The sequence below is a fragment of the Heterocephalus glaber genome, unplaced genomic scaffold (assembly GCF_053883595.1).
Source record: "Heterocephalus glaber isolate CG9 unplaced genomic scaffold, H.glaber_assembly_v1.0 deba00001457, whole genome shotgun sequence".
Lineage (NCBI taxonomy): Eukaryota > Metazoa > Chordata > Mammalia > Rodentia > Bathyergidae > Heterocephalus > Heterocephalus glaber.
The window spans coordinates 37,413,270-37,438,854 of record NW_028258305.1 but is presented as its reverse complement, the minus strand read 5'-3'; the positions used below and the strand labels follow the sequence as shown (position 1 = coordinate 37,438,854).

General features: G+C 40.2%; 1 protein-coding gene and 1 long non-coding RNA gene across 8 annotated transcripts in view; one reads left to right on the top strand and one right to left on the bottom strand.

Moving 5' to 3' along the window:
• Lclat1 (lysocardiolipin acyltransferase 1) overlaps window positions 1–21,472 on the top strand; it is a 103,117-nt gene extending 81,645 nt beyond the window's left edge. For 3 of the 7 annotated variants that reach the window (XM_021253686.2, XM_021253685.2, XM_021253684.2), the window contains one exon: window positions 17,481–21,472. In XM_021253686.2, coding sequence (XP_021109345.1) covers window positions 17,481–17,983 — 503 coding nt within the window. In that variant the 3' untranslated portion in view covers window positions 17,984–21,472. The remainder of the gene's footprint in view (window positions 1–17,480) is intronic. The other 4 variants (XR_015453205.1, XR_015453204.1, XM_004839252.4 and 1 more) reach the window with 4 other exon arrangements.
• The window catches only part of LOC110347935 (uncharacterized), a 107,053-nt gene extending 81,480 nt beyond the window's left edge, over window positions 1–25,573 (bottom strand). The window contains exon 1 of the long non-coding RNA XR_015453207.1: window positions 25,206–25,573. This is a non-coding gene — a long non-coding RNA (uncharacterized LOC110347935). The remainder of the gene's footprint in view (window positions 1–25,205) is intronic.
• Window positions 25,574–25,585: the final 12 nt, after the last annotated feature.

The window sequence follows — 25,585 nt, the reverse complement described above, 5'->3', positions numbered from 1 at the left end:
AGGCACAGCAGGGTTTTTGTGAGCATATTTTGAGTGCGAACCTAAGAGCGTGACTGCTGGACCACTGTCAGACTCGGGTTTGTCACTGTGGCTCTGACTCTGAACTTGTAGTTAGCAGTTTTCACATCCTCACCAAAGCCTGATACAGCCTTCTCGATGGTTTATTTCCTTAATAACTAAAAGCATGAATTTAGATATCTTTTTCCTGGGCTTATTTACCTTTCATATACCTCCTTTAGTGATATGTTAATTCCAGTTTTACTTATTTTTTAAGAGATTTTTTTTTTTTTTTTGGTACCGGGGATCGAACTTGGGACCTTGCACTTGCAGGGCAGGCACCGGAACCACTGAGCTAAATCCCCAGCCCATTTTACTTGTTTTTTTAAAACTCAGTTTGTCTTATGATTACTATTTTATAACCCGAAACTGTTGTAAAATTTTAGAAGAATTTCCTTCCCTCAAATCAAGACTACCAAAAAAAATAATCCTTGATGTACTGTATTCCTTAATGTATACTGTGTTAGTCTTCTAGGCTATCATAAAAAAGTCACCACACACTTGGATGCATAAAACAATGGAAAATTAATTTTCTCTTAGTTCTGGAAGACAGAAGTTTGAATCAAGGTGCTAGCCAGAGTCGAGGGCGCCTCCCAAGGCTCAAGGGGAGACTTCTTCCTTGTCTGTTCCAGACACTGGTAGTCCCTAGGATTCTTCAGCTTGTCCCTGCATGATTCCCTTTACCTCCATGTGGCCAAGTCAACTATATAGCCTTTTCTGTCTCTTCGAAAATATCCTCATTGGATTTAGAGCATCCTGTAGTCTAGTATGATCTCTTTTTTTTTTTTTTTCCTTTCTTCGGTACCAGGGATCGAACTCAGGACCTTGAGCTTGCGAGGCAGGTGTGAGTGCCACTAAGCTAAATCCCCAGCCCCAGCATGATCTCATTTTATCTCTGTCCTTTCATTAAGACCTTATTCCAAATAAGGTCATATTCTGAAGTTCTAGTCTGCATAAATTTTGGGGGAGATACTATTCAACACTCTTAAAAATACTTGTTTTCATTCCGAATGTATTTAACCCAATTTAAATTTCAAGATTAGTAGCTATTCATCCACGTTTCTAACAGTTTATGCAGGAAGTTCATTTAGGATGGTAGTGATAGTTTTATGTTGCTATGGATAATATTCATGTCCCCCAAGAGTTCCTATGTTGCTGCCTAAATCCCCAGTGCGATGGCATCAGATGCTAAGGCCTTTGGAACTAGTTAGCTCCTGAGAGTGAAGCCCTCATGAATGAGATTAGTACTGTTCTGAGAAAAGACGGGGTGGGGCTGGAGAGAGGACCATCTGCAAACAGACACAGGATCTGCTGGCACCTTGATATTGGACTTTCCAGTCCCAAAACTGTGAGAAACAATATATGTTGTTTAAGTCACCAGGCTACAGTAAATTATTACAGCCGTCCAAACGGACCAAGACATAAGCCAGTTCAAAGGAACTAATCTCTAGTTGGGAACATTTTCCCTTCTCTTGTCTCCTAATGAGTATTTCCAAAGAAGCCTGGTTCTTAATACTCATTTTACCTGAAAAGTTCCTCAACCTTGACTCCACCCCTTCTGCTGCTCAAATGTAGCAGTTATTTAGTAAACATTTGGGCTAGATTATCAGCCCTAACCTTTACTTTCTGAGGAAAACCTTTTATTAAAAAATAAACTCATCCTTACACCTCCAACCTCTACTGGTCCACACTGTATTGCTGCTTTGGGGAGAATTTGCCTTGAGAATATCGTCAGCATAGAAATTTCTAGTAGGTAAAGTTTGGGAAATGTTTAGAAGAGTCCTTAATCAGTCCTGTCTAAGGAATAAAAGACACAGGATATTGTTATGTAAAGTGTTCCTCTTTGTATCAGCAATTGATTCTAGATTCTTTGGTCTGCAAAAAACAAACAAATGAATTTTCTTTCTGGAAGAACATAAGGCAAGTAACAGCCATTCAAAACCAAGAACTGAAGTTTATAGAGACTGCCCCCTGCATGGAATTCTGATCATTTAAAAAGGATTAGAATGCTTTGGTTGGTTTCTAGTTTTGTGTAATGTTAACATCTGTCTGAAATAAGGAAAGAAAGAAAAAGGAAGAACCAAAGAAAAGCAAAAAATGTAACCTATTTTGGCCAGAAGTACCAACATGATACATGGTGTTAACAGTATATCTGCTCTTTTCTTTGAAATTCAACCTTTCTGAATTATATAAAATCCGTATTTTCTCTTTTTTAACTTCAAAAGATACTCTATACACTGTGTAAAGAATAGAGCCTACTGTTCTTTTACTGTTTTGCAAGAATGAGAGACTGGCTGTCTTGCTGTTGAGCTACACGTAACCTGATTCTTTTCCTCTCAGTAGAAAAGTTAACATTTCCATCAGATTATCTCTTCCCCACCATCCTGGTGGCAGCTTTTGCACAGTGAAGAGTTGGGCACACAAGCCACCTGCGTTTGAGAATTCTGACTTTAGAATAGACCCTGGATCGGTCTGTATTTTTTTTTACCACCACCACTTCTCTTTGTTCTAGTGAGGCCTGTAAGTCACACGGATAAGGAGGAGGGAATTATGACTATTTCCACTAATAGGTAGAAAGGCCATGAAGTGTCGTCCTTGGTGGAATATTTAATTTGGTCATTTGGGCGGGTAGTATGAGCTGGAAACAGTGCAGAATAGATGCCTATTCTGTCCTGCCCAGATATTTCTCCACATGCCTTTCATCAGCAAGAGGGACTTTTGGATTAACAGACTCTGCTTTGGAATGCCTACAGCCATGCTTGAATCAGTCTTGGCTGATCCAATAAATCTTGCTTTAATAAGATTCTCAATTCTCAGGCTGAGGCCAACAGTACTGAACGGGAATTCTGATTTCCAAGTGATTGAAAACAAGGTAGCTTAAATGACACCTGGGTCATTTGAGGAGAGGGCTTGGCCTGGAGGTGTGACACAGCCTAAACAGTTAGGCACTGCCTTAGGTGCAGAACCCAGGGCCAAGGAAAGGCAAAACCCACCTGAGACCAGAGACATTTCCTTCTGCTGTCTAGTTGTCTTGTTCCTGAAGACAACAAGAACTTACCCTACATCTCATTAACGAAACCTTATCCCCAGCCAAATTTACCTTTCTTCCCAAAGGAGAAAAGAATGAAGTTATAGAGAACACTCTGTGTCATATGCAAAATCATGTAAGTCACTAAAGTTGGTAGGGTAGTAACATTAGATTTTGACTCAGGACCTATTTTTACAGTTTTAAGCCATACTGGTACTACCATATACTGTATTTGCTAGGTTTACAAGATTGTAATTTAGACCTTCTACTGTAGTTTAGGGGGCCACCACAAAGTAGATGATAGGGCTACCTTCAGGTTTGGTAAGCTGATCAATTAAGTGTTGTCCAGGAATGGATGGTAGAGATTTACATAAGCTTCAGTTCCTATAAAATGCCTGCAAAACTCTGTTAATCAGAACATATGCATGATGCACTTTTTTTTTTAAATGTATTAAATTCTTTTATTGGTACATTGTAGGTATCCAACACAATTACATTTCTCACTGGGAATTGTACCTTTACATAATGCATCTTGGTTCTTATTTTTGCCCCATTCCTAGCCCTCCCTTCAACCCCTCCACCCTTCCCTATTTACAAAGACTTTATTTCCATTTTTTCCATTTCTCAACATTTTTCCTTTCCCTTCTTTCCTTTCCCCTGCCCCTCCCACTACTCCTACCTCTTTGGACCTTTTCTTCCTATTTTACATTATTGATTATTCATTCTAATCATTGGTACATTTTAGGTATACAATATAATGACATTCATCATTGGAAATTTGCATCTTTACATAGTCTTTCTTGGTTCTTATTTTTCACCCTTGCCCAGCCCTCCCTTCAACCCCTCCAGTCCTCCCGATTTACAAAGATTTTGTTCCTATTTTTCCATTTTCTCATATTAATCCCATTCCCTTCTCTCCTTTCCCCTAGCCCTCCCACTTCCTTCCCCTTTGCCCCTTTTCTTCCTATTTCACATTACCTATTATACACTTAGTCCTTATTTACACTTTCAGTTTCTCACACCAGAGAAACTATTCAGTATTTACACATGTGTGTCCTATTTATTTCACTTAAGAGTATTGCCTCAATGTGCATCCACTTAGCTATAAATGTCTCTAATTTCTCATTTTTTATGGCTGAGTAGTACTCCATTTTATTAAAAAACCACATTTTCTTGATCCAGTCTCCAGTTGATAGGCATTTGGGCTGTTTCCAAGTTTTAGCTATTACAAACTGTGCTGCTATGAACATGGGTGCACATATATCACTGTGGTATGATTCTTTTAATTCTTTGGGGAAGATCCCCAGCAGTGGAATAGTGGGATCAAATGGGACTTCCAGTCCTAGTTCTTTGAGGTATCTCCATACTGATTTCCACAGTACTTGCACCAGTCTACACTCCCACCAGCAGTGGAGCAGGGTTCCTCTTTCCCCACAGCCCCACCAGCATTGGTTATTGGTTGATGTCATGATAGCAGCCATTCTTTCTGGAGTGAGGTGGAATTTCAGCCTTGTTTTCATTTTCATCTCTCGAATGACCAGTGATGTTGAACATTTTTCATGTATTTATTTGCTATTTCTACTTCTTTGTGTGAGAAATGTCTGTTCATTTCAGATGCCCAGTTTTGGATTGGGTCTTTAAATTTGGGAGGTCTGATCTTTTTAAGTTCTTTATAGATTCAAGATAGTAGACCTTTGTCTGAGGAAGAGCAGGTGAAGATTTTGTCTCTTCACACTGCTGGTGGTTTCTCTTGCTGTGCAGAAGCCTTTTAATAAGAAGAGATCCCATTTGTTGATTGTTTGTGCTAGTTCACAGGCAACTGAGGTTTTGTTCATAAAATCTTTTCCTACACCAATGTCTTCAAGGGTTCTACCTAACCTCTGTTCCAACTGGTTCAGAGTTTCTATTTTAATATTTAGATCTTTAATCCATTTTGATTTTAGTTTAGTGCATGGTGAGAGATATAGGTCTAGTTTTAATCTTTGGCAAGTTGAAGCCCAGTTTTTCCAGCACCATTTATTAAAGAGGCTATCTTTCCTCCAGCGAGGGTGTTTGGCTCCTTTATCGAAGATGAGATGGCTGAGTGTGTCTGGCATTGTTTCTGCATCTTCTAATCTGTTCCACTGGTCCTCAGGTCTGTTTCTTTGCCAGTACCATGCTGTTTTTATCACAGTAGCTTTGTAGTATAGTTTCAAGTTGGGGATTGTGATACCCCCAGCCATGTCTCTGTTACCTAGAATTGCTTTTGCTATTCTGGGTCTCTTCTTGTTCCAAATGAATTTTTGGATTGTTTTCTTGAGGTCTATGAAGTATGCTGCTGGGATCTCAACTGGAATTGCATTAAATCTATATAGCAGTTTTGGAAGTATGGCCATTTTCACTATATTCATCCTTCCTACCCAGGAGCAGGGGATATCTGTCCATTTTCTAATATCATCTTCAATCTCTCTTTTCAGAGTGCCATAGTTTTCAGAGAAGAGGTCTTTGATTTCTTTCATAAGGATGATTCCTAGGTATCAAGCTTAGAAACTTGAAGAGATGAAATAAATTCTGTACAAATGAAAGGCTTTAACAAAATATAGTTTAACATAATTTGCCTTTACAAGCTAGCTGACAAACTCCTTTTGTTTTTCCTAGCCCTTCGAGGGAAACATTATTCCCATTTTGGAAGAGAGAACCCTGAGGCCCAGGGAAATTAAATAACTTGCAGAAGTTCACTGACGCTGGGTGCAAAACCATGTCAGCCTGACCCTTTAGCTCCCATTCTTACTATGCAGTTCTGAGAAAGTAGAAAAGCATAGGAGGAAGGACATAGAGTTAGACAGAACGACTACAAGCTTACATGATCTTCAGCAAGTGACTTAATTTTTCTGTGGCTTAGTTTCTACAGCTGTTAAGCAGAATGAGATCTCAAGCATTGGTATGATATTTAAACATGACTGTGGACCCTGATAAATTCCACAAAGGCAAAGATATTTGATCTGTTTAAAGATTTGTCTAAAGCTCTGTCTGGTATGGTTAAGTGCTGGCTAGACAGCTTGTTGAGTGAATAATGCCTGGCTCATACATAGTAGGCACTCAGTAAGTCACATCCAAGTGTGTCCTTAGTCATCTTTAGTCCTCACGTCAAAGTGTAGCAGCTGTAATAATGTGCTGTCTCTGGTCTCATTTATATCAAAACCAGAACATTAGCAGATTAGGCATGTAGTAACGCTTCTAAGTATTTTTTTAAATGTTATTGATCCATGTCCAGGTGTTTTAGCAACATCTAAATAAATTTGTTGAGGCCAAGCATAAGGTAAAATAGTGTACTTTGATACTGCTCGTTTTCAGGCTCAATTTTAACTGTCTTCTCTCAATCACATATTAGGACAATTTTTTCTTTTAAAGAATGACAATGAAAACAAAACAGGAATTTTTCAGAGTATAGACTAAAAAAGCCCATGTATCAATAATACAGTGCACACGTGCACCAGGTTTAAGTGGCAGTTATGCTTAATAGGTCCTGGAAACGAAACCAGTTTGAACGTGGAGCCCTTGTCCTTTCCCCTCACACAGCACATTGTTCTATTTGTTGTTGTCCATTTTTACTTCATAATTTATAGTGGAATATCCCTAGAATTGAGGAAAAGCATTGTACACAAATGTAGCTATAAGGGTGGTGAAATTTGCCATGTCTACTGAAAACAGTTTAAATTTCTACTGAAAAAAATAGGCAAAATTTAATGATATTTAACATGATTTTGAATTGAACACAGATATTTATCAAGCAGATCATTCTGAGATTCAATATATGCACATGCATAATCTGTTTTGGCTTTTATGTCTACATAAAGGGCAAATCTTCTACTTTATCACATATGGATAGGTGTAGGTTCATATTTTCATAGTCCTTTGAAATCCTCTATTTACTCTTGGTTTCCTTTACTATCTGTAATTTTTTTTTTTTTTGGAGGCAGATGCAGTACTTGTTTTGGAATTGAATTAAACTCTTAAGAGTTTCTGTTGCAAAATAGTTGCCCATGAAAAGGAACATACGGGCTTACTTGCTTTACTGTATGTCAAGGCACTAAGAAAATCAGTGTGGTCTTGAAGCAGAAAGAAATCCAGGTTAGTGGAGCAGAAGAGAAAAAGGAGAGTAGATTACATAGTTGGAGCATTTATTATATGACCTACTTAGTATTTCACTACAGTGGAGAGAAGAGGAGTTCTTTAATCAAAGCACCTGCAAAGATTGCTGTCTATTTGGAAGAAAGGAGAGCTAGCTTGTATTTCCATCTGATAGAGAAATATAAAATGCACACACAACGTGGGAGCAGAGGAGGCAAGAGTAGGAATCACCAGTCTGTAACAGAAAGGAATTTTCTTGAAGAGGCATATAGACACTTGTATTGGAAAAAATCCCATAAATAAAGGCAGGAGATAATGGATTTTTAAAAGAAATTTTCAGCACAATGTTCAAAAGATTAATAATCTGTGATTAAAAAGGAGATTTGCAAATTGACTGGAGGAGAATAAATACCCTATCAAATGGGTAAAGGAAATGAAACTGCATTCACAGGGGAGCAAATCCAACAAAATAAACTCACTGGTGGTCAGGCGGCAAAATTAGCATAAAATATTTACAGCATATAATGGACGATAAATGTCTTCACTATGTAAAGCACACATAAATCCATAAGAATATGACAAGTAACTGTATTTTTAAACAGGCAGAGAGTATCACCAGTCTATATGGCCTATAAATTTGTTTTATCTAATCAAAAACATTAAAAATAAAGTGATACATTTGGGGAACTTTCTAAAAATCACAGTACAAGAGCTGGAGGTGGTGGCGGCACACCTGTGATCCCAGCACTCTGGGAACTGAGGCAGGAAGATAGAAACTGTGAGCCCAGCCTGACCACCTTAATGTCTTAGGGAAAGCCTGTCTCAAAATTAAAAGTGAAAAAGGTCTGGGCATGTGGCTCAGTGTGAAGACCCAGGGCTCAATCCCAAGAACTGGAAAAAAATTTACCATACCAGCATTAGTTAAAATGTGAAAAAGAAAGCACTATCATCCATTTCTTATGTGTATTTAAATTGACTTTTCTGAGAGTCAGTTTCCCATATGTAGCAAAAGACTGTTCAGGTGCTTATATTCTTTTATCTGGCATTTGACTTACTGGAATTTAGCCTAGAAAAGCATTATCACTTGTTGTAAGCATATCCATTTAAATGTTTATGTAGAAACAAATATCTGCAAACAGCAGGCTTTTTAAAGTTTTTTAAATCTATCTAATCAAATATTATGTATCCATAAAATGTTTCAAGAATCTTTAATCATATGAATGGAAAGATGCATGAAAAAACAAATTATAAAATCGCACTAATCTAGTCTACCGTTTGTAGACCTTTTTTCAAGGCAAATGGGGTGTGGGTGTGTGTATTCTTCCTTTGTCATCCAGAGCTAGCATAAAACAGAATAACATAGACTGAGTGGCTTAAACAGCAGAAATGTCTTCCCTCACAGTTCTGCAGGACACAAGGCCTAGATCACAGTGTTGGCAGGGCTGGGTTCCCCTGAAGCCTCTCTATGGCTTGCCTTCTTTTCATTACGTCTTCTTATGGCTTTTACTGTGTACACGAACATCCTGGTATTTCTTCCTTATCTCAAAAGGTCCTCACCCCCTTGTGAGCTCATTTAAGTACAGTTATACTTTTAAAGGCTCTATCTCCAAATACAGCCACATTAGGAGAAGGGTTTCAGCATTTGAATTTTGGGAACACAATTTACTCTTTAACAATAGGTGTGTGTTGCATGTATATGGGTCACATACACCTTGAGAACAAAAAGGAGTGGAAAGATGTTAAGTCATGCATCACCTAATGATGGAGGTGTTTTCCAAGAAATGCATCAGTAGGCAGTTTTGTATTACAGAAACATTTTAGGGTATACATACACCAACTAAGATGGCTGTGGTCTGACTAGGCAGTATAATCTCATGGGGCTCCCATTATATATGCAGCTTGTTATGGATCAAAAAATCTCATTGTGTGCTAAATAACTGTATAAGGTGTACCAAAATTAAATCAGGTTGTGTCACTCTTTTTTTCTTCTATAGTTTACCTGCATTCATCTATGTTTAGTAACTTTTTTACTATAGTTTTTAAAGGTTAATTCAGAGAAATTATCATGAAAAAAGCAAAAATGCTAATATAACTTCTATAAAAATTCTAAATGTGAATCAAAAAAGAGCCTTTCACTTTTCTTCAAATAAGCCCAAAAACCCACATGTAGAAATATCTGCAGTTTATCATAAGCCCAGACATTTGCTTGAGAAATATGTTTTCCAGCACTGGCTGGTCAAGGTGAATACCATCGAGTCTTGAAAGGACTTGACTTGTCTACACATGAACCAAAGTAGACTTTGAAATAAAGTATGACTCACTAAAGTGATGTTGGAGAAACGTTTCCCTGAGGGTTTATATTATGTATAAATCAAAGATTTGTATACTGTTAGGGTGACCACTTGAAGGAAATAGAAACCCTCCTCCACAGTAGAAATGCTATTGTTTCTGTGTTAAGTTGTAATTGATGCTTAATTCCTACCAGCTGATCCACCACCATTATGAGAATACTTGGCTTATAGCAAAAAGCCGAGTCAAGACAGGCTCCAAAGTAGTAAAATGAAATGTGCCATACAACTAGAAATTTAGCAGTGGGGTATGTTTCAGAGTTAGATTTTGTCATCTAACCATATCAACGAGGGCCAGATACCTCTATGGTATTGGCTTCATACTGTACGCAGATCTTGTAGCATTTTCTTGGAAGCATGACAGCTTTCTCCAAAAGCCCCAGAAATACATGCACATACATGCATACCTCATTATGCTAACTCGAGTTGTGAACCTATTCCAAAGCTGTTCCTACACAAAAGGAAATGGGATTGCCATGATTTACTTAGCTCAGGCTTCTGTACCATGGGGGAGAAGTGAATTAGAAAGTAGATGTGCAAAGGATTTGATATATGTCCCTAAGGAACTGTTGAGGATGCTGAGGGGCCATGCCCTTATCATTTATAAGATGTCTTTGAAGTACCAAGATGTTGCCTGATCAGGAGAAATCAATGTTTATAATGCTACAAAGTTCAATGTAGTAGTGTCATTATTTTTACTTGTATTTTTAATGCATTGTGTGTGTCCAAAATACAGCTTGCAAATTCTAGGCCTTTGAACAGAAGAATCTTAAAATTAACATTGACTCAGCCTAGCCATTATCAGTGAAATAAAGGGATAGTAGATAAGTACTATGAAAAGTGGACACTTAAGATTCAGTTTATAGGGCCAGGGATTTAGCTCAGTGGTTCTGGTGCCTGCTGCGCAAGTGCAAGGTCCCAAGTTCGATCCCTGGTACCAAAAAAAAAAAAAAAAGATTCAGTTTATATTTAAGAGAGTTTCAAGAACCGTGATTTAAATTTGACATTGTTTTTTTCAAACTCTGGCCTTGCCAAGTGCATACTGTTATTCAGATCTTGCCTTTGATGATCTCCTAAGTCCTCGTTGTCAAATTGTGACATGTCGGATACCTTTATTCTGTCTCGAAAATTAAATTAACTGTTTTGAAGATACAGAGAACCAATGCTCTTTGGAGAGATTCAGCATTGAAAGGGTTTACCCATTTATACAAAACATTCAACAGATTCACAACAAAAGTCTGAAAAATACATGTCTCTAAAACTATGTGTAAAGAGGTAAATTTAGGTCAGGTAAGCAAGATGTTCATAAAAATACCATTTTTAATTTCATGTGTCCAGGTGGATGATTTTTAAGTCCAGAATAGTTCTTACTTAGAAAAAAGATTGAATATGGGGGGAGCAGTGACTGTAGAGCACAAATCATCAGCTTTTACTCTAAATACCATGGGAGGATTTAACATCAGTGCTCAACTTAATGTGTCTAAAGAATGAGCTTTTGGGGTGCACAGGAACATATGCCAGAGAGAAATTAGCCCCCCACCACGGTCGGTCTTCGGAATGGCTTTGTTCGTGTCCTGAGAGGAGTGGAGTGTTCAGAGAGTAAATTACAGTGTTCCTATTTCTCCCAAAGGATGAGAAATCTAGAGAACAAAGGAAGCTAATGGTAGGACCCTAATGCTTCAAGTGCTAGCAGTGGTATCCCACCTGGAGGAATGTGTTAGTTACTTTTCTCTCATTGCTGAGACAAAATACCCGACACCCAAAGTTAAGGGGAAGGGTTTGTTTAGATCAAAGTTTGCAGGGGGGCCGGGGATTTAGCTCAGTGGTTTCTCAGCCTGCTGCACAAGCACAACGACCCGAGTTTGATCCCCAGTACCAAAAAAACAAAACAAAACACAAAAACAAAGTTTGTAGGGGTTTCAGTCCATAATTGGCTGGCTCCAAGACAGGGATGGAAGACAGGCATCGCAGAGGAGAAACAACATGGCACGCACAAGGTAGCAAAGGCAACAAGAGAGTTAACAGTGTCTTTCTGCCCCTTTTATCTTATTCAGACTACATAAGGTAGGTAGCACTCACACCCTTAATCCTGGTGGAAGAACCTGAGGCTTTGGGCGGACATCTAAACACAGCCATAACAAGGAATCATGTCAGTACAGCAACAGAAGATCTCAGGCACATATGTACTGTGTGCCAGGCTCTGCTCCAAGCTCTTAGAAGTGTTTATCCTAGTTGGTCTTCACAGAACCCACAGAATGAGGGCAGGTACTGAGATACATTTACAGACAAGCTTACAGGGAACATGCCAAGGTCACAGAACTGGTAAGAGGCAGAGCAAGGAGTTGTCAGGCTCCAGCTTTTGTTCCATGAGTGCTCAATTTACACTGAAGGAAAGATGCATAATGCTCCAAGTAGAAAACTAAGACTTTCTCTACCAAAGAAGATGGCACAGTATTTTGAGCCTTATTGCCAGTTGGTTTTCAAGTGATTCATGCATACTCTTTTATTTCAAAGCTGAAAGGTGTCTTGGTTATTGGTATTTTTAGTGTAAATATGTCCAAATCGTTCCATTCGGGACTGTTCTAATATGTTTGTCATGCTGTATTATTGGCCATATACGATTACGAGTCGGTGCTGGTAAATGATTGCTTAGTTACTAAAGCCAGCTTCTATCTTCTTTGGGTGATTTTTTTTTTAATCTAAAAAGATGTACAAAATCAGCATCCTTCAACATTTTAACACAAATTCATCTTGAATGACAAGCTACTTTATGTAAAAATTTCCAGTATACGTAGTTAAATTTATGGATTTAGATCTGGCCAATAGAAGACTAGACTTGTATTTGAATTAAAGCAGGTATTAAAATCTAAAATAAATTATATTTTTCTATATTCTACCTATATTTGATTACAGAATGGGGAAAGAAAAGTTACAGTTGTTATCAGTTCTATTAAAAATCACTAGGTTAAAAAAATACTTTCATTTGTATTATTCTGTCATTGAACTATACAGTTAAACCTGATGCTTTAGCAGGTATGGGCAGACCAGGATTTCTTCATTGTAATATGCACTCTTTCATTTCTTTTGTTGTAAACATACAACATATAAGGATATCGCCATCTTCCCATTCCAGGGAGCTTTTCATATTAGGTAGGAGTCTTCTAATCATCATGGATCAAACTTGATGTTCTTGGAAACACTCTTTTCTGGATATTACATTTGCAAAATTCAGTCGTAGCTTTTAAACTTCTACTGGCTACTTAAACATGAGTAAAATACTGTATGCAAGATCCCCTCAGTATCAGAGACTAAAAATTAGGAATTGGAATGTTAAAGCAAGTGCTTTGGCATGGGCATAACTGTGGGCCCAAGTGAGTGCAGCTGTTCTAACACAGTGCAGTTTTATAAAATAATGAAGTACCATATAAAACTTTCCAATAGACTTGGTATCTGAAACTAAAACCCTTTTCTAAGCCCCATATAGCAGATGACAAGTAGTTGGCATCTAGGCTTTGTCATTGAAATCATCTGAAAGCAGTGAGATCTTAAAAATTGTGTCCCTGATGCCAGTCATTGTAATTGGCATAGTTCATCTATTGTTTTCCTACCAAAAGATCTAGAGGCAGTATAAATCCTTTGTAATTTTAGGAATTTCTTATTTTTGAATATATATCATTTCAGCCTTATTGGTTAGTGACACAGGCACTTTTTTTTTGGTGCTGGGGATCGAACTCGAGACCTTGCACTTGCGAGGCAGGCCGCGGAACCACTGAGCTAAATCCCTGGCCCCCATCCTTTTTTATTTTGAGACAAAGTCTAATTAAGTTGCTAAATTGCCCAGCCTGGACTCAAACTTGTGATCGTTCTGCCTCAACCTCCCAAAGTGCTGGGATTATAGCCATGTATGACCACACCCTGAGGCATATCTTAACTTTTCTTGACTCTCCAGTTTTGTTATCATCATGTACATATAAACTCAGCCACATAAGCCATGCTAACTTTTTGCCTGTTCTGCCTAAGAGGGAGCTCACTTTTCTGGTTGTACTGATACCCTTGGTCTAGAGCCCACGGGCTGGGAGGTCTGGACAGGATGATGTGGAATCAGCTGTCCAACCTGCATTGACTTGGGCCTGCCTGCTCAGCAGCATGGAGTCATTTGTGGCTTTGTGTCATCTGGAGATCTTTGTTCACTTAATTATATAGTTTAAAAATTATCAAGACAACTCACACACTGCCCTTCCAATGGTAAAACCTTTCTCCCATTTCCTCCTTCCTCACTTTGGCATTAACCCATTTATGCCAAAGATTGAAATTTTTTAAATTGTTGCATGAAATTCATATATGTTACCTAGAAAAATTCAAGGAACAAGAATTTGAAAGTACATTTCATTATGTTCCGTTGTGACGGGAGTCCAGAAATGGATCACTAGGCTTCTGATCTCTCACCTGAAGGGAAGTATAAGTGGCCAGCAGAGCCCTGGGAATAAGCATGAGGGGATAGCTGTACCCCCAGCTGCCTCCTCACGTTATTGTCTTTTTTTTGGTTCCTTTCATAATGGTGTTCTGTACTTCCCTGTCATATAAACAGATAGTATTTTAATTATGTTGAATCATTCCAAAGTTCTAAATTGTAAACAAGCAGTTTATAAGAAACTTTTGGGATATTGCTCTTCGGTAAAGTGAATATCCTTACCCAAGATTGTTGTAATCCTTTCAGAGCCATAGAACCCAAGGTACAAAAACAAACAAAAACACACACCATGCAGCGAGTCGTTCTCACCGAGTACAGAAGTTATAGTAGCAGATGCTAAGATTAAATCCATGTGCCCAGGACAGCGTGGGGAGATCAGACACATGTCTCTGGAGCCTCCTTAGTGCCAGGCTCTGAGGAGGCAGAGATGTGGTCTTTGCTTCTTGAGCTGCATGGGAGAAGGGGGCCGAAGGGGTCGGCAGCACATGTGCTGTAAGCTCAGAGCAGGCGAGGAACACTTCTTAGGACTCTAGGGTTGGAGCTAATCATTGAAGGAAGCTAAGATCAAATGTTCAGGGAAAAGTAGATTTGAAGCCAATGGAAAATTTTTTGGCCGTTGTATAAAAAACAAAACAAAACAGTAGTTTGAACACTTGAGTGGAAAGGTGAAATCAGTAGGTATCTATTTGCATCTTCAAGGCCTAGGCAAGTAATGCTCAGAGAGTAGCATAGAGAGGGGATTCAAATGCGGTATGGCTGTGGGAACTACTGCTGGAGTGAAGGCTGGCCGTGACCTGGTAGTCAGATGAGCCATGATACAGCCACTGGTGTTCACTGAGCACTTCCAGTGCACTAGATCCCGTTGTGTGTGGATTGATGTATATTATTTAACGCTTACAACCATGCACTGAGGTACTTATAGATACAATGAACCGAGTAAGCCACAGAGAGGTTAAGTACTGCGTTCGAGAGGCTGGGCCAGGATTTGGTCGCCTCCACAGCCCTCTGGGCTCTGCCCACAGAAAAGCTAGAATTCTTCGCAAAGGACAGTCCCTGTCGGTGGTGCCATCATCGTCTCAAAACTTGCTGCTTAAATACTAAACATTATAACCCCACAAACAGACGAGGGACACGCACATACACACCCTTAACCTGTAGGTTGTCAAGAGCAAAGAACAAACAAGGAGCAGTTTCACTTCTTAATAAAACTAGTAGGTAACTTTTCTTACCATTTTGAAACCAATTTCCAATAATGCATGAGTGTAAATATTTGATTGCTAAGCTTTACAAACCACATGTGGCAGAAAGGCTGGAACTTATGACTATTTTAAGGTTAGATTAAGACCAAGTCACAGGATTCTGAGGTTGGATGTGAGAGCGGTATAGAGCGAGTAGAAAGATAGAGGAGCTGCACGAGTAAAGTTGATGGGTCAAGGCTGTGGGCAATGCTGTGTGTGACAGCCAGCAACTCCCAATTGCGGGGAAGGGTTGGGGACAGAAAACAGAAGTGGAAACTGGTTGCAGAGGAGTTTTGAAAGTAAATGCCATGGGAATATAACTCCTAATTGGCATGAAAAAATGACAAAGACATCTCGTTTTCTCCACCATGAGAGAAAGTGGGAAGAAAAGGATAGAGGTGAGGTAAGGCAACCAGCATGAGGATCTGGGTATGGATGGCAGAGATGCAGGGGGTCTGCGGGTGGAGGGTACCCTCAACTAGGGAACGTGACTAACTTTATAGTCAGGGAGAGTTTGACCTGTTAGGAAGTAGGTAGTATTGATTCATGCTATAAAAACTGACTTGATTTTTAATGCAGGTGAGTTAGCAGTTAACCATTCCAGGGATGTGGCATGCTCCCTGTGTAGTCACTTGAGGATTCTAACAGATGGAGCATCATGTAACCCACACCTTTAATCTAGAGTGTTTGCCACTCCAGAAAATGTCCTCATACTCCCTCCCAGGCATGTCCCACCTCCACAGGCAACCATTGTTCTTATTTCTGTCACCACAAATTAGTCTTGTCTGTACTAGCAAGTTCTATAAGAAACTGAAGTCATCAAAAGTCCCTCTGAAGATAACACAGTACAGAAGACAGCGTGTTCAGTCCTGTGCCCTTGGACAAAATACTTAACTTCCCTGATCCTTGCATACAGCTTCCATTAAATGGCCCCCATCACCTCACCTGCTCAGCACTCTAAGCCAAAAACAAGCACATTCACTCCTTGCTGCTCCTCCTTGCCTCCATATTAGTCACTTTTCCATTGCTGGAACAAAGTACCTGACATACATAACTGAATGGAGAAATGGTTTATTTGGTTCACAGTTTGAGAGGTTTCAATCCATGGTCACTTGGCTCCAAGGCACGTACATCATGATGGAAGTGCATTGTGGAGCAGAAGAGTGAACTGTATGGCAGTGAAGCAGAGCACAGGAAAAGAGTACATCCAAGAGAGACACCCTGATGTGATCAGAACGTTCAGTGAATGCTTAAATAAGAATTTTTAAAATGTATTACAGTAAAAGACCCATTGTCATTAATCCCCCTCAGCATACTCCCCTCACTTTATCCCATCATTCTTGCCACCTTCTCAGACAGCTCTGGTGGAAGTCCCCTTTCATGTCTTTTTGTGGCTGTGTTGCTATCCTGAATCAATTGTAATGTTTATGGCAATTTCTGTCAAGTAAAAGCCTTACTGTTTGTCCTCATCCACCTTACTCACTGCATCTGGCACTGTGTGACTTCTGGCTCTTCCCCAAGGTCAAAATGCCATGGAAAGTAAACATTTTTAATCAATTCAGGGCATCGAGGAAACCACAAACAAGGCAAGTAGAGACACTCATGAAAGAGGACTTCCAGAACTGCTTCAGAAAGTAGATAGAATAGTGACATAAGTATATTCAAAGTGGGGGGAAGTATTTTGAAGGGAATTCACGGCTGTGTGTCTTTTACTGTGATAAATTTTTAATTCAGAAAGTCAACATATTTTTGATCATGCCTGAAACTACCCCTGCCATGACTCCCTTCCCCCTCCAGTTGCCTGCTGTCCACATCAGTTCTTTGTAACCGTGTTGAACACAAAGAGACATGGTTGTCACACCATTGTTGTCACTGCCCTCTGGGCAATCTTTGCTTCTCTATTTAAAATCCCATGGCTCTCCATCTTAAACTGGACCTAATGTGCTTATCCATTTAGCTCAAGAATGGCAGATTACCGTTTCTGGGAATGGAGATCATATCTTTTTAAAGCCTTTGCAGTAATTAGCAAATGGTGGGGGTGGTGGGCGATGGGTAAATATTGACCCCAGCAGCCAGGAACAGAGTACTGTATCTATAGCTCTGTTTGCTCATCACGGTTCACTGTGTCCTCATTTTTCAGTTTTTGCTTCTGCCTTGCAGCGTGAATCAGCAATAGCACCCCATTGATCACTGCTAGCCCAAAGATATTTCTTTCTTTTCAAACCTAGGTAAGAACCTTGATGCTGTACACGACATCACCGTGGCGTATCCTCACAACATTCCTCAGACCGAGAAGCACCTCCTCCATGGAAACTTCCCCAAGGAAATCCACTTCCACGTCCACCGCTACCCCATCGATACCCTCCCCGCGTCCAAGGAGGACCTGCAACTCTGGTGCCACAAGCGGTGGGAGGAGAAGGAAGAGAGGCTGCGCTCCTTCTACCAAGGGGAGAAGAACTTTCATTTTACTGGGCAGAGTGTAATCCCACCTTGCAAGTCTGAGCTCAGGGTCCTTGTGGTCAAATTGCTGTCCATCCTCTACTGGACCCTGTTCAGCCCTGCCATGTGCCTGCTCATATATCTGTATAGTCTTGCTCGTTGGTACTTTATCATTACCGTTGTCATCTTCGTGCTACAAGAGAGGATATTTGGTGGTCTGGAAATCATTGAACTTGCATGCTACCGTTTTTTACACAAGCAGCCACGGTTAAACTCAAGGAAAAATGAGTAAGATGGTAAGATTCACAATGTCGAACTTAGGGGATATTTTGGAAATGTTCTAAGTCTTTGTAAACTAAGATGCACTTTTGCATGACTATGTCAGATATTTCTTAATGTCATTATTTGTTAAAGATATTTTGCACTTAGTTTTGTGGAAAAAAATATTGCTACAATTTTCTTTTTAAACCTCTGAATGTAACTTCAATGCCGCGTACATAGCAGGGATCAATTGCTGTGAGATAATTCGGGCCCGAGCATTACCAAACAGTCATCAGGCTGTTAACACACAAGGTACACACAAGATTTTCCCAAAGGCCCAATCCTCTTTCCTGATGACTCCCCAGACCACAGGCAAGTTGGACTCCAGAGCACTGGCCCAGCACGCACTGGCATGCAACTGCCCTGCACACCCTCCTGCAGGCAAGCGGCCGTCCTCCAGGTGCCCAGGCAGATGGCACCCAGGCTTCCTCAGTGAGCACTGTCCACACCCTTTCTACACCAGCCAAGTCCACCCATGCTTCCCTAAGGCAGGGTCCCTAACTCTGGTCCCTAACTGATCAGGCATTTTGATAGGAAGCCCCTCATCTGTCCCAGTATCTTGTGCTAAGTTGTCAGAGGACCACCTGTGCCCTTTCCCCTCTGGAAACCACACCTGCACATGCCTCAGGGAGCAACCACAGGCTGTCCACTTTGAAATCTTCATTTGAATTTTAAAACATAGGAATTAATTGAGTTGAAGTTCTTCACTTACGCTCCGTCTTGCATGCTTAGTGCTAGGGTCCTTACAACTTGTTGGCAGGTGGCGCGTTTCTTTCTTAAAAATGGTATACGTGCAGTCACATACTTTTTTTTTTTTTTTTTTTTGGTACTGAGGATCGAACTCTGGACCTTGCGCTTTTGAGGCAAACAGCGGAACCACTGAGCTAAATCCCCGGCCCAGTCACATACCTTTTTAAAGGCACACTTAAAAGAACGTTCTATTATTGTAGATGCAAACTATCTTGTAAAATATTTCTTTAAAACCTACCAAAAAAGGAAGGTTGTGTTTTCCACATATGCATGGGGATCTAGCAGTAATGGTGTATCCTAAAGTATTCAACCCTGTAGCCTGGATAAGTTTTACTCTTAAAACCAAAATAACACAAAAGGAATTATTTTCAGTGTAACAAAAGCACTGCTTCCACCCCTAGGCTTCCTCTCTTAAACCCACTTTTGACCAACTCTGCTAAATATTTCTGTCATTTGCAGTCACTGGAAAATTCACAAACCCACAGCACCAGTCCCCTTCTGGGGCAAAGAAGCGTATTGTCATTATTTCCACTCCATTGGAGCCGTGTGCCCCTTCCTCGTTTTTGTTTTATTTTGTTTTGCTTTTCCTTGGTCTTATAGTAGGGGTATTGGTCAGAGCTGCTAAAAATGTAAGACAATTAAAAGTCTTTAGCTGTTAGCAAATGTGTTAGCTTTACTCTTTTTTTGTCTTATGTGCTCTTTAGGCACGAAAGCCTTCTTTTTATCGCTTGACAGTGACTGTTAACAGTTGAATCACGCATCGTGATGAAAGGTAAACACGGCATTGTGAGCTTGCTTAGCAGAGTCTTAAAGAAGGCGCTTGCTGGGACTGAGCACTGTTGACACATTGTTTCTGTTGGGAGAGTTTTAACTAGCGCCTCTCCTGAAGCACACCAGCCCACAGTTAACGCTTCTTCAAAGCTGTTTTCAATCCTACCAGGAGCTTACTAATTACTCATTGTGCACTTCCGCTCCCAGGCCAGCTATTTAACTTCATGGTTTTTAAAGGTATTCTTTTAAAAACAACAACAACAAAACAAACCTTTTCCCCCTTCTCTTAATGAAAGAGGCTTCTAATTTAAGCTCTAAAACGTCCTTGGGTTATTTTTAAACGCGGAAATAGTTTGTACAATGAGGATTGCATTTGTCCCAGACAGAAGAGAAGAACTGCTTCCTACTGGAAAGGTGTATGTAACAGGGCCCTACTTTTCCTGCAGGCTCGGCCAGTTCTTTAGTCCTTTAACTCCCATTCAATTGAGTGGCCTCTAACTCAGATATCTTTAAATGGGAAAACCTTTTTTTCTTTTAATAGCAGCAAACATATTTAAGATAAACTAGAGATTTTATTTTACCTACCCAAAATTCATAATTATAACGTACTAAAATTGGGAATGTAGACATTGTACTCGCTTTAAGAATTAGAAATAAGTCCCTTTTTGACAGTAAGGCTTATTAAAAATTACAGTTGCATTTATGTACACATAAATTTAGCTGCATGAAAGTCCACTTTTTTAAAGAAATATAGTTAATGATTTGGAGCTTAGAATAGTTAAGATTGATACTGAAATGTGCAGTATAAATGAAGGTCGCTTCAGTAGCTGTGACGGCCCTGAGGAATCACCCTGCCACTCTGTCCCCCGCTGCGCCCGGAGCAGACAGGCGCTTCCTGCTTACTGCACTTGTGGTACTTTGAAGGGGAAATGTTCACAGTGCTATTTGTCCACTTGCCAGATTTCCCATTCTGAAAAGTTTTAAGTATACCAAGTGTGGCTTACTCATAATATGAACCATTTTATTTAAAATCTGAACCCACAAGAGGAGCTCTGGCGAGGTGACAGACTCCTCTCATGACACAGGCCAAACAAAGTACTTCTAAAATTCAAAGAACAAGGTTGAAGACTAGATGTTTTGAAGACCCTAATCATTTAAGGTTCCTGATAAAATTCTTCTTTGTTGTGTTCTTGAAATGCAGATGATAGGGTGATAACAGCTTCCACTTAAGTTGCTTTGAAATGACTTCTACAGCACCATGTCAAGAGTCATGGGTCTCCAGCCATCCCACCCTGAACGCACCCGATCTCATCTGATGTTGGAGGAATCATTTATGGGCAGCCGGACTGAATGCTGCAGACAGGGCGGCATTTCCCATTTCACCCGACTTCAGGCGAAGCCCCTGTGTTCTCTTACAGTAAAGACTAATGAAGGGAGCCTGTCGGTGTTAAATTGTTTACATTTCTTTATCGAAATAATGTGCTTTCAGTGCCTTAGTTATGGGTCCCTTTCTTTTTCTCGTTCCAAGAATTCTGCAACGTGTCTTAGGTCAGGTCTCTGCTCCTCACTAGGAGGACCATGGTCTCTGAGCACTGGTCACCGTGGTGGGTAAACACTTCTCCGTCGTAACATGGAGCAGACAGCCCATGGCTGAGCTAGTGGCCCCTTGGAGTTATCTGTGCTGTAGAAGACAAAAGTGGTTTTGTCTCACGATGAGCTTCAGATTAAATATGGCCCTAAAATTCTCTTGGATCTACCTTAAATTTTTATTTCAGAAGAGAATCTTGGTTTGGGTAATCCGTTTTTTTAAAAGATCATTCCGTGGAGAATACCAAGTTTTAAAAATAACTCACAGAATGGCCTTAGTTTTCAATGTCTACTGCTATGTATGAGTTGTGTTATCTGTAATACACATCCAGAATAAAGTGGAGTGAAGTAAGTAGAGTTTACATGTGTGTTATGTTTGTGCACTCACAGGAGGCACAGAAACTAGAGGTCATGGTGCTGCTTCATCTGCCCACACTGGTATAGCTTTGCTATACCTAAAGAACTGGAAGGTTAGAACTCCTTTGTCCACAGATGTTAAGAAAAAGTGTCCAAAGCTAAAAACAATGTATTCCTTCCATAATTGAAACAGTCTAGGGACCGCAGTTGAATTCAGGGCCCAGCAAATGGCCTTGGAACCTGATTTTACACGGGATAATTTGGTCCTTCCAGTCCTGGTGGGGCACCAGCTCCTAGAAGTAAACAGGACTCAAGGTTCCTGCCCTCACCACACTGTCCCAGAGCATAACTAGGAAAGCAGGTTGTGAACCAAAGTCTGCTGTAAAAATGTCCCCAGCAAACGGACACACATGCGCGTCACGGAACCTGTTCTTCTAAGACGCTAGTCTTTGATTCTTCAGTGAACACTTCGTGTGAAAGTTTCACTCCGGTAGAAGCCCAGGACGAGACATTGCAAGGAGCTGGCAAAGCCAGAAAAGCACAGCCGAGGCCCCAAGAGTGCTGGTCCCAAGGACCTGGCCAAAAAACTTGCAGGACTCTTGTGTTTCATTCAAGCAAAGAAAGTAAGAACGTGGTCTGGCTGGTCACGCACTCATGTCTAGTATGACTCAGTCCACTGATAAAGTTGGCTAAGAACATGTGCCTGCAAGAAGCCTTGTCCAGCTGATCTACCTCCACCTACAATTGCAGACAGTTCACAGTGTCTAATGTCTACACTTGCCTTTGCCCCCAGTCTCACTTGGAGAAACCTACTCCATAAACATAAGATGCACACACAGAGCTCTGCACTGTAGCTCTGTTCATAAGAATGAAATGTTGGGAACATCGGAAGGCTTCGTAGTAGGGACTGCTGGAATCATCCCTGCTGTCATGAGAAGACTGAGTTCTTCTCATTACACAGGTATGTGAAGAGCATCTACACACACCAATATAGGAGTTTTCCCCAGAATACTGTGTGCACTGGTAAGAGGAGAATAACATGAGTTTTGCTACCTTTTACTTAAGAAGGCAAGGCTATTCAGATATACACACATGCTATTAAAATTTATAAAAAATAATTTTAAAATATAAATCATCAAAGTGAAGTAGCTGCAGTCCTACTCAGTACTCCTGCAACAAAATACCACACTGAATGGCTTATAAACAACAGCAGTTCATTTCTCGCAGTTCCAAAGGCTGGGTGTGTTAAATGTGCATCTGCAGATTCAGTGTCTTATTTCTGGGGCCATTTCCAGGTTTAGTACAGTGTCCTCACATGCCAGAAGTGGTGAGGGCCCTGTCAGGTCTCCTTTATAAAGGGACTAATCCCATTCACCAGGGCTTCATCCCTATGGCCTAACAATCTCCCAAAGACCCCCACCTCCCATCACCATCGCTTTGAGGGTATGAACTCCAGGGAGAGGAGTGAACGTTCAGACGATATCAGTTACATATGGCAGGGAGGCAGACGAGGTTGAGGGGAGTGGGATAGAAATCAGACTTCTCTAAACTATCTTATTTTATGTTATATACTTGACTTTGGAACAAAGTATTTTACATAATTACAACATTAAATTTAGAAATGGAAAATGTAATAACTAAGGATTCAAAGGGAAAAATGAAACAAATGAATCTAACTTTTATCAAATTGTAGCTTAATCATGCAGAGAGGAGTTATTTCAAGCAATTACAATGCATGCCCCTAATAGTAAATATAACAAAATAACTACCAAAAAATACTTAGATTGTTTTATCATTATTCTGTTAGTAATGGATCAGTTGTCTGAAACTATTGCACTTAATTTAAGACAAAGCATATAAAGTAGTTATGATAATGCTATTAGGAACTATGATTTTCAGTGTACAGGATGGATAAATATAAAATTAAAGAGATTAAGTAAAAATCCTGTATTGACAGGGTGCACAAAAGCTAGAGAGCTTAGAACTGAAAGGTCAGAAATAATGACAAATCAGTAGCAGTGAGCACCTGAAGACTCAGTATTAGCCATTTTCCACCAAAAGAAACCAGAGGTTCTTAGACAAATAGCTGATTCTAGGTTAGGAACAGTGCAGGCAGAAGGTGAACTAGAACACCTTGAGATACATCAAGGAGGCTTTCATAGACCACAGAAGCCCAGTTAGAGAGGATCCCATGGGCCAGAGGAACAACTGAAGCATTAATAATAATTAAAATATCAGGAAACACATCAAATACAGTAAAACTCAAGAAGAATGACACTCAGAAATAATTACACACATCATTACATCTGAGGATGCTAGTAACCAGTTCACTGTTCTGAAAACTGGTATCTAAAGGAAAATAATTTAGCATTTAACCTTGTTTTCCTATATAAACTATATCTATCTAACAGTTAAATGGGAAATTTTATTTTCATAGAAATACTTCTCGGCTCCAAAAATAAACCCACACTCTACACTCAAGGGTACCAAGAATATACAAGAAGGAAAGAATCTCTTCAACAGAACTGCATAACCAGCCGGGGATTTAGCTCAGTGGTTCCACCACCTGCCTTGAAAGCGCAAGGACCCGAGTTCGATCCCTGGTACCAAAAAAAAAAAAAAAAGCAAAACTGCATAACCAGAAAGAGAGACAGAAAATAAATTGGACCCCCACCACACACTAAAACCAACTCCAAATGGATTAAAGAATTCATTCAACAGTTAAAATCTGAAACTGTAAAATTCCTAGAAGAAAAGCTTCTTAACATTGGTTGTGTCAGTGATTTCTTGGATATGACAACAAAAGTACAGGCAAAAAGTCAAAATATACAATCAACAAGATGAAAAGGCAACCTGTAGAATGGTAGAAAATATTTGTAAGCCACATACCTGATAGTGGATTAATTTCCAAAATGCATAAGGAATGCCTGCAGTTCAATAGCGAAAAACAAATGTACAGTGGACCCTTGACTTATGAACTCAGTTGGTTCCCAAGGGCTTGTTGTAACTAAGCCAATAATCTGAGATCTGGATGTTTAACTGGGTACCCGCTATAGATAAGAAGAGGCAGATGAATCTTCCATTAACCTAATTAACCCAAGTTGTTTGTATGTCAAGCCAGTCGTATCTTGAGGGTCCACTGTATGTGAGAAGACATGCAACATCATTGTCAGGAAAATGCAAGTCAAAACTATAGTGAGATGTCACCTCACAACTAGTTAGGACAGGTATTATTAAAAAAACATAAGCACTGGCGAGAATATGGAGGAATTGCATCCCGTGGAACACCATCGGTGGAGATGTAAAATGGTGCAGCCACTGTGAAAAATAATCCTGAAATTCTTCAAAACATTAAAAGTGGAGTTATGATATGATCCAGTAATCCCCACTCTGGGTACATATCCAAAGGCATTGAAATTGGGGTCTTCAGGAGATATTTGCACATCCACTTTCATAACAACAGTATTCGAAATAGCTAAAAAGGTAATTAACCCAGGTGCTAGATGCATGGATGAACAAAATGTGGTATACACCCACAAACACACACACAAAGGAATATTACTCAGCCTTAAGGAAAAGCAGTCCTGCCATTTCTTACAATATGGATGAACCCGAAGGACATTAATGAAGTGAAGCAAGCCATTCAAAAAAGGGGGGGGGGGGCGGGGGCGGGGAGGAAGTTCCTCTGCCTAATAGTATTACATAAGCTCAAAGATTTTCTTACTTACAGTCAGTAGTTTTGAGCAGACTTCGGAAGTGACCAGCGTCAGCTCCATGCAGTCAGTGTGGACAGCAGATCTGCCTGACCTGGCCAGCCGTGGCGTCGGCTGCGTGGCCAATGTGCACAGAAACCCCACCCACCACAGCAGTCTGCCCACGGGACCCGGGGCTCAGGGGCCTTCCCCGGGTGGACTGCTGACCCAAAGACTATCCTGAGCCTCCTAGCTAAAGTGCCAGTGCCTCAGCAGTGTCAGGTGGAGCCCAAAAGAATGAGTATTAAATATGCCAGGCTCTCCTCCCGCCAGTGGGATCTCCCTAAAGTCACTTTTGGCAAACTGTCCCTGCAGTCTGCTTGTGAGGAGTCAGGGAGGCAGAGGCCGCTCGAAGA